The 12257-nt window shown below is 44.0% G+C and overlaps 4 protein-coding genes across 4 annotated transcripts; 2 read left to right on the top strand and 2 right to left on the bottom strand.

Annotated features, from left to right (window-relative positions):
- The first annotated feature begins 1038 nt into the window (after window positions 1–1038).
- BCIN_08g03300 (hypothetical protein) lies at window positions 1039–4545 on the top strand. The gene is made up of 3 exons (XM_024694568.1): window positions 1039–2584; window positions 2708–2831; window positions 2945–4545. Exons 1-3 carry the CDS (start codon window positions 2347–2349, stop codon window positions 3648–3650), a joined length of 1068 nt encoding a protein of 355 aa, XP_024550358.1. The 5' UTR covers window positions 1039–2346; the 3' UTR covers window positions 3651–4545.
- A 713-nt stretch (window positions 4546–5258) lies between these two features.
- On the bottom strand, window positions 5259–6625 carry BCIN_08g03290 (hypothetical protein). Its single transcript, XM_001554595.2, has one exon. The coding sequence runs from the start codon at window positions 6474–6476 to the stop codon at window positions 5673–5675; it is 804 nt and encodes a 267-aa protein (XP_001554645.1). The 5' UTR covers window positions 6477–6625; the 3' UTR covers window positions 5259–5672.
- A 15-nt stretch (window positions 6626–6640) lies between these two features.
- Bcimp1 lies at window positions 6641–7496 on the top strand. The gene is made up of 2 exons (XM_024694567.1): window positions 6641–7173; window positions 7239–7496. Exons 1-2 carry the CDS (start codon window positions 6790–6792, stop codon window positions 7413–7415), a joined length of 561 nt encoding a protein of 186 aa, XP_024550357.1. The 5' UTR covers window positions 6641–6789; the 3' UTR covers window positions 7416–7496.
- A 17-nt stretch (window positions 7497–7513) lies between these two features.
- On the bottom strand, window positions 7514–10327 carry Bcvac8. Its single transcript, XM_024694566.1, has 7 exons — window positions 9909–10327; window positions 9762–9847; window positions 9591–9711; window positions 9300–9413; window positions 9006–9251; window positions 8205–8954; window positions 7514–8150 (listed from the first exon to the last, which is right to left on the bottom strand). Exons 1-7 carry the CDS (start codon window positions 9937–9939, stop codon window positions 7819–7821), a joined length of 1680 nt encoding a protein of 559 aa, XP_024550356.1. The 5' UTR covers window positions 9940–10327; the 3' UTR covers window positions 7514–7818.
- Between the last annotated feature and the right edge of the window lie 1930 nt (window positions 10328–12257).

Genomic DNA, 12257 nt, shown 5'->3' with positions numbered 1-12257 from the left:
TCATCCACCAGTGGTGATCCAAACGAGGTAACGGGGAATACTGGATGGTCAGATTGAGAGACATTATTGATAAATATTGGATGAGGGGAGAGGAGAGGAGGAGGAGGAGGAGGGGGCATTTTGGATATGGATGATACTCAAGTACGTAATGTAAGATTATGTATCATGTATGATGTGATGTATGATGTGATGTGATCTTGGAGCATAAAACATGTACTGGGCGTACCTGGGTATGAGTGTGTGTGTGTGTATAGATAGATATAGATATACATATACATATACATATAATATAGATATACATATACATGTAAATATATTATGCTTTCTTTCGTCGAGAGTGTAATGTTTTGAAAGTATATTTCTCTCGAAATCGAAGTAGTCGATATCATGTGAATACGACTCTGCAATATCTGATCCATCCACCCGTTGTATGACATTCCTAAAACGATTTATAGTCGGGTAGTGATTAATTGCATCAAGCGCGTCAATCTTCCGGGCATACATATACATCTCGTTTTTCCATGTGCGCTGACATCATCGTCACCACGACAAGAAGTATTACTCGTACAGGCACAGAGTGACAGAGTGACAGAGTGCAGACAGAGTAGAAGTTGCCGACCCACGCTGACCCATAAACAACAAACGCCTACGCCTCCCTTGGACCTCAGACCTCAGACCTCAGACCTCAGACCTCAAACCTCTGCACCAGATACCAGCACCGCCAGGTCTTTCAACCCTTCAGTCAACCCTTGACCCTTTCTGCAGATCTTGCGGAGATTCATCAGAAGAGAGATGATACGACTTTTTTTTCACCCATATTTTCTCATATTTGACTCATTCTAATTAAAACGACAGAGGGAAGAGAGGGGAAGGGAAGGGAAAGAAAGGAAGAAAAAGGAAAAGGAAAAGGGAAGAAAATTTCACTTGCCAACGAAGATAAAAATAACAAATCAATCAATCAATAAAAGATATATTATCTATAACTACATAGTATAGGCATTCATTCTTGACTTTACTCTTCTCTCTATTACTAAAGTAGACTTCACACGCCTCTCTAGCATCTCTCACTCGTCCTTGACACGGCAACATATATTCTTCATACCTACCTGCTTATGACCTACCCTCCTCCCCATTAATAACGTTCATTCATACATCTATCTGTCCTATCTATCGTCCATTCCTTAGATATCCTCTACAACAAAAGTCCAAGGAACACAATCAACCCTTCATAGCACCAGCAGCAGCAGCAGCAGCAGCAGCAGTACCACCACCAGCACCACCACTTATCACATCACAATATCCATCAATCAGATAGCAAAGACCCAGAGAAAAAAACATAAACCTCATATTTGATTTCGGCACCAAGATCCGAAACATTAAATCAGATTGGGCTTTGCCGTTATTTCCTTCCCTCACACACTTTACCTGTTCTTGATTAGACCTTTGGATTTTCATAAGCATTAACGAACGAATAATACCTGAAAGAGGATCTAATTAATCACTTGGGACTTGCGGACTTACGACTTTACGACGATCTTACCTTTTCTCTCTCCTTCCCCAACGTTGTGAACAAAAATAAATCCAGAGGCAGTCACATTCAAGACGAGACGAGGTAGAAGAGAAAGTTAAAGTCTATTAGAGAGAGAGAGAGATATACATATACATAGACACATCCACATCCGCATAGACATCCACATACAACCCTATGGTTCACATCACACAACGACGAATCCTCACACGCTGCACACCACCAAAAAAAAAAGATACGAAACTTACAAAATCAAAATCAAAATCAACGCCAATAACCACACCTGAACCATAACCCTTGGACAAGTTTTATTGACTGACTACCTACTTACCACTTACCAAACCCAATTTCGTACTCGAGCACTCGTCGGTACCGCACCATCACTTGACTTGGAAGTTTCATCAAATCCACCAATTATCATTCGATCAACTATTGGAATGGCCCCAGTGTGATTAGATTACCTTGCGCAAGACCCTCCGTCTACATTTAGGTAGATCACGATTCACGATACACGAATTAACTCAATTTACGATCCAAGGTAGCTGGGTAGCTACTTGGGTGCACCGCTACTAGCTACACACACACACACACATACATAACCAACTGACCGAACGAAACGGACAAGCGAATCCTCCGCCAAGAACGAGAGACCATCCATCTGCATTGCCCCAGGAAATTCAAATTCGAACTAAATACCTACCTCCCTACCTCCCTACCTCCCTACCTATCTACCTCCCTCCCTCCCTCCCTCCCTAGTTATTTGAATGAATGTAAAAAGAGAATTACCCGCCGACCATTTGTCTATCCTCTTACACAAAATGGCCAGCCATCGTTCCTATAAGACCTCTTCTTACTTTCCTACAAATGGGGGTAGAGATGTTTCCCGTCGTCCTCACACAAATACCAAGACCCAACCATCCTACTCATCATCTTCCTCGGAAGAAGATATTATTGCATCTCTAAAAGATCTTGCCATACAATCAAGGACCAGAGAAATCACGAGTACTAGTAATAGTAGTACAAACTCTCCACGTTACGGCACTCCCGGCACACATGGTATGTTACGCTTTTACTTTTCAGTGCAAGCCCTTCCCGCTTTCTGTTAACCTGCCCCGCCACCACCTATGACTTATTGGTATAAAACGGTCCAAGCTAACTCGTGATCTGGGAACTATAAAGTTGAAACGATATCTACTACATTCGATACTCCAAAGAAAAGCGACTCGATTCCAATTTCCTGCGGCCAGTCTACAAGAAGAGCGCGAGTTTATACACCATTGACAGGTCGTGGAGAATTACCAGGGTAAGCATGATTTGAATGTCATACCTCATGTTTCTGAATTGGGCATGAAAGCATAGCAAGGACTATGCTAGGATATTATTTTGGCATTGTTGTTCTGACAAAATGATTTATAGAGGATATTTTCCCGGATTTGCAGACGAAAACCCAGAAATTCTCAAATCAACCGTTCTACTATCAACTTCACGTTCTAGGAATTCTCCAGAAATGCACCCAATCACCATATCTTCCATGTCCTCGCCCATGGATTCGCCATCTTCTGATGCCACTGTTCGTGGACCTCCTTCGATCGTCAACTCTCCATTCACTCTACCAGAAACTCTAGTCATCCCCAAAGGGAAATATTATCCTTCAAACTATAAGCCATCGCCAACTTCTCCTCTCCCGGTACCCCTCACGAGCATCCCTCCGTCCATATTGAATGGTGGCAATCTTCAACTTCCTGCCAAAAGCCAACGTCAAAAACCTGCAAATCCACATCATCAAAGGAAATCCTCAGACGTCAAACGAAAACTACAAAAGTACCAAAAAGACATGATCGAACAAGCACGCATGGTACATGCTTCAGTCGTTTCTAGTCCCGGTGAATCCGCACCAGGATCCAAGCCTATCAGTCCAAGATTACTTCCTCTCGGTAGTCCTGGTCCTATTACACCATTTGAATTGGAAGAAAGTTCTGGGTATTTGATTGCAGGACAAATTAGATCTGGTGGGTTGGCTGAAGGTGGATTGATGGAGAATGAAGCGGTGGCAAGAATGATTCGAATGGAAGAAGAAAGACGAAGACGAGAGGGGCAAAGTTCACCAGCTGCTCGAGTTTGAAGGAGTTCGGAATTCTTGAACAGAATGGGGTATTCAGCCACACGGTTTCTTCCGACATCTCCGGACAACGATCAACTCCTTCGATCACGATTTACAAGATTATGCATCGGACATTTCGCATTGAGAAGTTGCATCCAAATACCCCGCATCATTCATCCGGTTCCCCACACTTTATCAAAAAAAGTATCTGTTGATACTTTGCATGAACTTCCCCCACAAAATATCACTCTACACGTCAGCACGTATCGGATATCCTTTTTACTCTTCTTTCAACATTCATCGCGCTTCAGATACCTCTTCACTCTTCTTGTTTCGACATGAATCACACGAATCACGAATCACTCACGGCCCCTTTTCCTTTGTCAATCCGATATCCAATAGTGTTTTTTTTACCGCATCTCACATGGGTCAATCAATAAGAATTGACTACACTCTACTCATTCTTTTTATATCAGACCTAAATACCAAGTGCTGGTATATTAGCTTTATTTTTGCATTCTCTTGCGCTGGGTGCTTTTAGGTTGTCTTGTTTCTTTCCTTTTGGTTTTGGCATGGTGATAGAATCTGGGTTGGGGTGGGTTGGCTATGGTGCGGAAGAGGGGAATCTGGGTAGGGTTTGGCGTTGCTGGCCAAGTTCAAACCTTGCACATGGGATTTCTCATGGAATTGGAGAAATTATCAATTGGAGGGAGGGGTGGGGCGGAATGGAATGGAATGGAATGGAATGGGTTGGAGACAATGCTGGATGTGTGATGAGCGTCATCTTGCTTTGATAGGGGTTGGAGATGCTTAGAGTTTGATTTGGGATAGCATAGTATAGTATAGCAGAGGATGAAAAATCGCTTGGGGAATTCATTATAGGTTTTATATTCATATTCATGAGGCTGTTTATGCATGCGTGTGTGAGTTTTATGTGTGTCTGTGTTTGTATCTGTATCCGTATATGTATCTGTGTTTATGATTATACATTTTTGAAAGTGATACTGATACTGATACTGATACTTATACTGACGGTGATGGGGATAATATGGAGTGTGTAGATAGGTAGGTAGGTAGGTAGTTGTTATGTGATTGAGCTAAGTCTAAGTCTAAGTCTAAGTTGGGAGTTGGGAGTTAAAGCGGATATGGATATGGATATGGATATGGATATGGAGTTGGAGATTGGAGATTGGAGTTTAATTTGAATTTCTTGTTGGTGGGATTAAGTTGGAGTTGGAGTTGGAGTTGTAGCTGGGAAGGGGAAGGGATAGGAAAAGGGAAAGGGAAAGTGAAAGGGAATTGATTCTATTTGGTTGTGTAGGTAGGATAGGAGAGGATAGGAGAGGATAGTATATGATAGCTATTAGATTTTAGGTATTTGAGATACTGGGTTGTGTTGTGTGGTTGTGTGGTTTGGTGTGGAGTTAGATTTGGGTACTTAGTTGGATAGATGAATAGATGGCTGGCTGGCTGGCTAGTTACTTATTCATTAGTTATGTATAAGGGAGGGGAGGGGGGAGGGGGCTGGATAGATATAAATAGAGATGTGTGAGAGGGTGCTTGTGTGTTTGTACATTTGTGTATATATTAGGTGTTGAATAGTTGAGAGATGGAGAGAGGATGTGAGATTGAGAATTTGTGTTTAGATTTGGATTTGGATTCTCTATTTTCTATTGTCTATTGTCTATTAAATCTGATTGAATACAATCTTCTAATTCCTTTGTACATGTAGAAAGCTTTCTTCTTCTGAGTGATATGATATAATATCCCAAGATAGCTAGATTCTGAAATATCCATCTATCAATCTACCTATCCCTTTACAAGTTCAAGCGAAGATTTGTATAGTCCTCTTCACTATGCATAGATATCGTTGTGAAGGTGGTATTGTAGCCGTGGACAAAATGTGGTGGTACTTCAAATGAAGGAAGATGTTGATTTCTCTCAAGTGATTGAAGTGGTTTGGAGATCGAGATGTAGAGATCTTTTTATAATGGTGTTTTTTTTCGTGTCGCTAATCCAGGTATGAGATTTGGTTTTCAGCTCTTAATTAGCTGCTTTCAATTTCTCATTTTCTTCCTTACTACCCTCTTCCCTCTCCCTCTCCCTTTCCCCCTCCCCCTTCTTCACCACCTTCCCCTCAAAACTCAACACCGCCATCCCCAACACCTTCCCCTCCATCTTGACCCTCTCCTTCGCGCCCTCCACCCCCGCCACAAACTCTCTAATCCTCACAATCACCGCCTCCGCCTCCTCAACCGACGCCTTCCTCCCCTTCTTCTTCCCCGCCAAAATAACCTCCACCTTATTCCCCCTCTCCAAAAACCCCCTCATCTTCTCCAATCGATGTCCCAAATCATTCTTCTCAATCGCCCAATTCATCTCAATCGTTTTCGTCACCGTCCCCGGATTCTTCGACTTCTTCGCCTCCTTCTTCTTCTGGAACAATTCCCTCTTATTCACGATCCGCGCAATGGGCGCGAGTCCCTCGTCCGAAAATGCAATTACTTCCAACATGTGCGTTTTGAGATCCATAGATCGGAGAATCTGCGCCGTGCGAGCAGGAGGGTCGAGTTTGCCTTCGGCATTCTTGAGTCGGAGATAGGGAGCGGTGATTTCGTTATCGCGGGGAAGACGCTGTTCGGCGACGGCTGTAGAGGTGCTTTTAAAGATGCTGCGGGTTTGAATGCGGGTTTGTAGCAGAGAGGAGGAAGAGGAAGAGGAGGGAAATATTGGGGTGCTGCGTAGTAGGGATGTGGATGCGGATGGGGTTGTTTCGGTAGGGAGTCCCGAGAGAAATACACGACGAAGAGCAGAAGCTGCATTGAAGACGCAGCGAGGATTTGCCATATTTGCTGATTGTATGGATGGGGTATGGGGCTGGAATGGAGCTTGAGAAAGCGTGTGTTGTAGATGCCAGACAAGAAGAATTTATTATGATGCTTGATTATGTAAGCATATTCACTCTGCATCGTCATATCACGGGAAGGGGGGGGATCAAAATATTCACAAACGACTTTCTTTACAATCCGCGCAAAATCGCATATTTAATAAAGTACCTTGTGTAAAAAAAAAGCATGTCATGATATTTAAAACACTCCTCCGACCTCTTCCCCTGCGCGTCCCCTCTCACATCCACAACCATGGCATCATAAACCGCCGAATGTCCCTTCTCCCACACACTATCAGTGGAGGAGGAGGAGGAGGAAAAGGAAGCGGAAGCGGAAATCCCAAGCACGCCGCTCACCCCCTGCGCATCCTAACCTGGACACTCAAATCGCTCTTCATCTACCACCTCTTCCACACGTACTTTTATTCACTCGAGACGGGATCTGGACCCTCGATGCTCCCGACCATCTCCGTGTCCAACGATTGGTTTCTCATCTCGCGTGCGTATCGACGCGGCCGCGACGTCCAGGTTGGCGATATCGTTTCGTTTGAATCGGTCGTTGAGCCCGGTCAAAAGGCTTTCAAGAGGGTTTTGGGTTTGGAGGGGGATTGCGTTATGATGGGGACGCCGGGGAGTGGAGAGACTCAGATGATTAGAGTGAGTTTTCAAGGCTTGAAGGGAACGCGTAAGGAGGGTATAAGGCAAGGGCTAATGATTTATAGATCCCCGAGGGACATTGTTGGGTAGTGGGGGATAATTTAGAATGGTCGAGAGATTCAAGGATGTTTGGTCCGATACCTATGGCTTTGATTAAGGGGAAAATTATCGCTAGAGTCCTACCATGGAGCGAGAGAAAATGGTTCGAGAATGATCTGAAACCAGTGGTAGATGACTGTTGAAATTCTGATGTAGTCACGAAAAAAATAACAAGAATCACCAATTCCTAAAAGGTTGAATAATGGTGTTCTACTAACTGATCAATGTCATGTGAGGATTCTGACTATTTCGAGCAATGACTGGATTTGGATATCATAATGTCCTATCTAATTACATGAATAACAACTAAAGTTCCATATCGCTGTAATAAGTTGTTGAAGGGAGACGTCGTGAAAAGATATATTGTAATGACAGAAACCTCTGAAGGTCTGTCATGAAAACACAGGAATAAAAGTAGTGCAGCGCCCTCCCCATTCTGCCAATATGCTCGCTGCAAACTATTATGCCTTTGATTATACTCCTAACACCGTGCCCTACCCATAGCTAGATGCAAATAACAAAAAAATCTTTTCTTGTGCAAACCGTTCAACCTTCGATATGGGAAGACTTCCCACCTTGTCCAAGTAGTTGTAATGATCTTTGAGCAAGTTGAATAACTTCTCCCTCCCCATCTTCTTCGCCTTCGTCGTCTGATTCAATTTGTTTATCGGAAATAGTCTTGATCATTTGCACAATCTCTTCTGATTTTCCAATCAAGCTTATTAATTTTTTATCCTCGGATTCCAATAGTTGTAGCAATGTCCAGATTGCGATGTGTTGGAAAGTTGGATCTCCGCTAGCGAGGAAGCGTTTTAAATAACCATGAATACCTCCGAATGGTTCTGTCCAGGCTTGAATGAAAATGGAGTAGTCACCGACTATAATTAGTTAGCATTGAAAACTTCAAGCATGATCCCACTGTTGGAACTTACCCTTAGACGACAAATTACCAAGAGCTGCAGCACTGTTGCCTTGGACTTCGATACTCGGGGAATCTGTCAACGGAATAAGGACATCGAATACACCTAGGTTGAGAAGTTGAGTCTTAAGATCATCACTTAAGGCCAATACAGCGATTGCAGCAGTCATTTCCGATTGAACACTAAGGGCGACCTCCAGAACAAGTTGTTTACATTTTTGAACAGCTCCAGCTTGTAGGACAAGCTCCTTGTTTCGATCAGAACTAGCAGCGAGGTTGCGAAGAGTCGATATGGCGTGGCATTGAATTTCTTCATTATCGGTGGAACCTAGTAGATCTACTAATGGTTTTAGAAAGCCGGCATCAATGATTGGAGATTCGTTTAATGGATGTATCGATATGTTGCGTATGCAAGCGACAGCAGAAAGTATTAATGGTAGATATGAGGATTGTAAAAGTCGTAATAATGGAGCTAAACCGCGAGCGCGCACAATTTCTAATTGATACTTCTCATCAGAAGCAAGATTTCGCAAGGCTAAAGCCGCTTGACACTGGACTTTAGGTGAGGAGGAATCCATCAGGTTCACAAGGGACTGTATGAGTCTATTCTCGTTCAAGGCGAGCTTCTTGCGGTTATTAGCATCAACAGCGATATTACTCAAAGCTGTTGTACAGTAGTATTGCACATCTACATCAGAAGACGAGAGGAGTTGTACTAGTACGGGTATGGCACCAGCATTGACCAGCTGCTGTCGGTTCTCATCTAAATAATGTCAGTGTTTGTGGATACTATATCGAAAAGGAAACTACTTACCAGAATGTGTCATGTTCAATAAAGCGCCAGTAGCATTTCTCTGCACACGCATATCTTTAGATTTAGCTAGACGAGTAAGAGGTCCCAATGCCCCTGATCGTGCGATCTTGGCCTTGTTATCCTCGTGTGTTGCCAAGTTGGTGATACAGCCGACCGCGTTACATTGCACCTCGACATTTGGAGACATCATCTGTCTGATGAGAGGCGTAAGCCCCCCAAGAAGCACGATTGCTACTTTGTTTTCGGCTACATCATGTGTTAGCTTGACTCAAATAATAGGGGAACCTAACCTACTGTTAACTGCCAAATTTCCAAGAGCTGCGCTAGCCGCTCGTTGTACCTCGATATCGGGACTTTGCAGAAGGAAGAGTATCGGCTCGAGAGTGTCTCTATCTACTTCACGAACATCTGGGAGGCATCAGTAATAAATCCCCTGCATCGACGGTAATTCAATCCCGTCCGCCCTAAAGCGCCGCCATTCAAGTAGTTGTATGCGAGGCGGACCATTACTCATACAGGCCATGTAGTTTGCCCGAGTCCAACATTGTGTACTTGCATCCATCCAGGTATATAATTAAGACGTACCTCGTTCCGTTATCTCAGCAAATGTTAAACTAGCACTTCGCTGAAGGTCGACATTATCAGAAAATACCAATGTACTCAAAGCTCGTAGAGGTTCCCCGGAGAAAAAGTCGGTCTCGCCGCGCTGGATGATCATTAGACATCGAATTTAATATTAGCCCAGGCTTTTCTTACATTCTCTAGGTATTGTAAAAGGTCTGCCACCGCTTCTCTTTCGCTTTCTGCTAGCACCGGTTCATATAAGCCATCTCGGGATTTACCTGCACAGTCCAAAGATAAGTAAATAATCCCACAAGACATGATTCTTTTTTCAAAGCATACCTCCGCAGCAAGAAGAGCAAACACCTCCCATTTCTTGATGTTGGCCCCGTAGGACTGGTGACTGTAAACTGTAGGGTCGGGATCAAATTGTTTTTGTTGGAGTGAGATGAAATGAGGGCGATGGATCGAACAAAGCGAAGCTATAGGAAGGGGAAACGGCGTAGATTTCGAAATCGGATTATATTAATGGAAGGCTCGATGGCCATTCGTCGGGGAGTAGCGATGGGAATTAATGAACTGTTCTGGGTGCCGATAAAAGGAAGGAATGTTCGAGGATTGAGGATGGATGAGTCGAGTTTGAGTTTGAGTTTGAGATTGAGATTGAGGTGAGGTGAGTTGAGTTGGCGGGAAGCTTTTTGGTTTTCTAACACAGCTTCGGTCTTTCACTTACTTTCCTTAGGTAATTGTCCACCACCGCCGGCTTGTACACGCTACATGCTACAGAAGGCCACGCACGGACCACTGGCCTATGTAGTACTTCGCACACTATTACGGAAAGAGCAACGGGCGAGGAAGAATCATACATGGATCCTTGTTCAAGTCTGTTAGGTTGCTTGTTAGGTACGAAGGAGGCATGGGACGACTGGGTTTGAGTTGGCTTTGAGTGGTGGTTTCGAGAAATGAGCGAGGCATGGATTTCCCATTCTTACACACAACAAAAGGTCTCACGAACACTGCAACAGCCGTCTCGAGGCAGGTAAGCCAGCAGCGTGCGAAGGAGGATGGCAACCTCGCGCTCTTCCTGCCAACCCCAACAGCAGCAGGAGGGCTCTCTCGGTCAGCATCAATCAACATGTACCGCTACATCTTGGGTTGGTCGATCCCCTGCGAGTCTCCAGCCTCCTCTTCCCGCAACGAACGAAAATGGAGCCTCGCGGCTAAAGGTGACTAAAGACACCCAATAGATAGCGCGGACGATATGCTCTGGAGGTTTATCCATATCGCTATCGGTATAGATAGGTAGGTACGGAGCAGCGACGAGAAGAATGGAAAACTCTTCCATTGGAGAATGACCCGGTGTCTCAGATTTTGGATATAAAATCAAGTTAAGTCAACATACATACTACGCCTGCACCCCGTCACCTAGTAGGTAATTATAGAACCACTTCCACTCTTCCCTCTTGAGTCTTGACTCCTCACTCGCTCCTCATGATCACTCCTTATCCGATGGTGCCATACGACCACACGGCCATGTCTTCCTCTCTCCCCATCTCGACACATCGCAATCCAACAGCCATTTCCCTAGCACGCACACATACTGCCATCTATTTTTTGGCCCCTGAACCTAGGTAGTGCGCTCATAAGGCTATCGATTAGAATCACAAAGACTAGAATGTCAACACAACACAACCATGCACACACAGCATACATAGCATTCGAGTCCTGACAACTCAATTGCTCCATGCGAGAAAATTCATACACAAGACAAACACTCCTTATCCTGGGATAAACAACTCTTCGATTCAATGAAAACCTTTCCAATTCGACTTATCACGTATCCACCTTCAATTCTGGTACACCACTCTACGAAGTATCCATTTACACCGATATTTTGCCCCAATTAAAAAAAAGATGCAAACGCATACACCCACTTGAAGCCTCACCAACATAGCCAATGGATTCGACATGGTTAAATCTCGAGGCCGGGTACCGGTACAGCAACAGCGAACTGTTTTATATCGACGTGTTTCCCTAGCGATGGTTCTAACTCTCAAAGATCAATGAGGTGGATGGACAGAGGGGTTTCACACATTGACATCTTCCACTTCAGATTATGCAAGATACTGAAATCATCCTGTCATCAAGCAACTTGGAGATAGCCACCATCCCTCTTTATTTTCCGAGGCAGATGCAGGTATTTTTTAGCCACAGAAACTCTCAAATTCAAGTTCATGCATGTAGGTCCAAGTACAGGGAAAGCAACCTCGACAAGCATTGGTCATCCTAGAAGAGCAAGATGAGTGAACGCTTAGGTATGTTACTATCCAAACGGTCTCTTCGTCATTCAAGAGCGGAGGGTCCATGGGAGGATTTATTCTAGAAGATTGTTCTGAAGCTCTTTGAGAGCTTCGAGTCTTTTCAATTGAACTGCCGGGGTTTGTTGATTTACACTTATGACTACAAATACTCGTCCCACCGAACTTTAGATAAGACATAGAAAAGCCCCATGCCATCTTTGAGATAGCCCAATCGATAGAAGCATATCAAGTCAAGCTCATGCCTTGGGCGATGATTTTTTCTTTCTTGTGAAGAGATTTTCAACTACTTCGGTGCGAGGGATGAGTTGGCATCGTGAGAAAATGTCTTTGCATTTCAAAAATGGTGTAGTAAGTGGATACTCAAAAGACT

The sequence above is a fragment of the Botrytis cinerea genome, chromosome 8 (assembly GCF_000143535.2).
Source record: "Botrytis cinerea B05.10 chromosome 8, complete sequence".
Taxonomy (NCBI): Eukaryota; Fungi; Ascomycota; class Leotiomycetes; order Helotiales; family Sclerotiniaceae; genus Botrytis; species Botrytis cinerea.
The sequence above is the reverse complement of the archived record's forward strand: the minus strand, read 5'-3'. Positions and strand labels throughout refer to the sequence as shown.

What these genes read in the sequence shown, in the direction of transcription:
- Bcvac8 (XM_024694566.1), bottom strand. Translation starts at nt 9,939, where the DNA reads ATGGGAGGTGTTTGCTCTTCTTGCTGCGGAG. An exon ending in TGGAAATTTGGCAGTTAACA is followed by an intron (nt 9,252 to 9,299) that starts GTAGGTTAGGTT and finishes CACATGATGTAG; the next exon opens with CCGAAAACAAAGTAGCAATC. An exon ending in TGGTAATTTGTCGTCTAAGG is followed by an intron (nt 8,151 to 8,204) that starts GTAAGTTCCAAC and finishes AACTAATTATAG; the next exon opens with TCGGTGACTACTCCATTTTC.
- Bcimp1 (XM_024694567.1), top strand. Translation starts at nt 6,790, where the DNA reads ATGTCCCTTCTCCCACACACTATCAGTGGAGGAGGAGGAGGAGGAAAA. An exon ending in GAGAGACTCAGATGATTAGA is followed by an intron (nt 7,174 to 7,238) that starts GTGAGTTTTCAA and finishes AATGATTTATAG; the next exon opens with ATCCCCGAGGGACATTGTTG.
- BCIN_08g03290 (XM_001554595.2), bottom strand. Translation starts at nt 6,476, where the DNA reads ATGGCAAATCCTCGCTGCGTCTTCAATGCAGCTTCTGCTCTTCGTCGT.
- BCIN_08g03300 (XM_024694568.1), top strand. Translation starts at nt 2,347, where the DNA reads ATGGCCAGCCATCGTTCCTATAAGACCTCTTCTTACTTTCCTACAAAT. An exon ending in CGGCACTCCCGGCACACATG is followed by an intron (nt 2,585 to 2,707) that starts GTATGTTACGCT and finishes GGAACTATAAAG; the next exon opens with TTGAAACGATATCTACTACA. An exon ending in GGTCGTGGAGAATTACCAGG is followed by an intron (nt 2,832 to 2,944) that starts GTAAGCATGATT and finishes AATGATTTATAG; the next exon opens with AGGATATTTTCCCGGATTTG.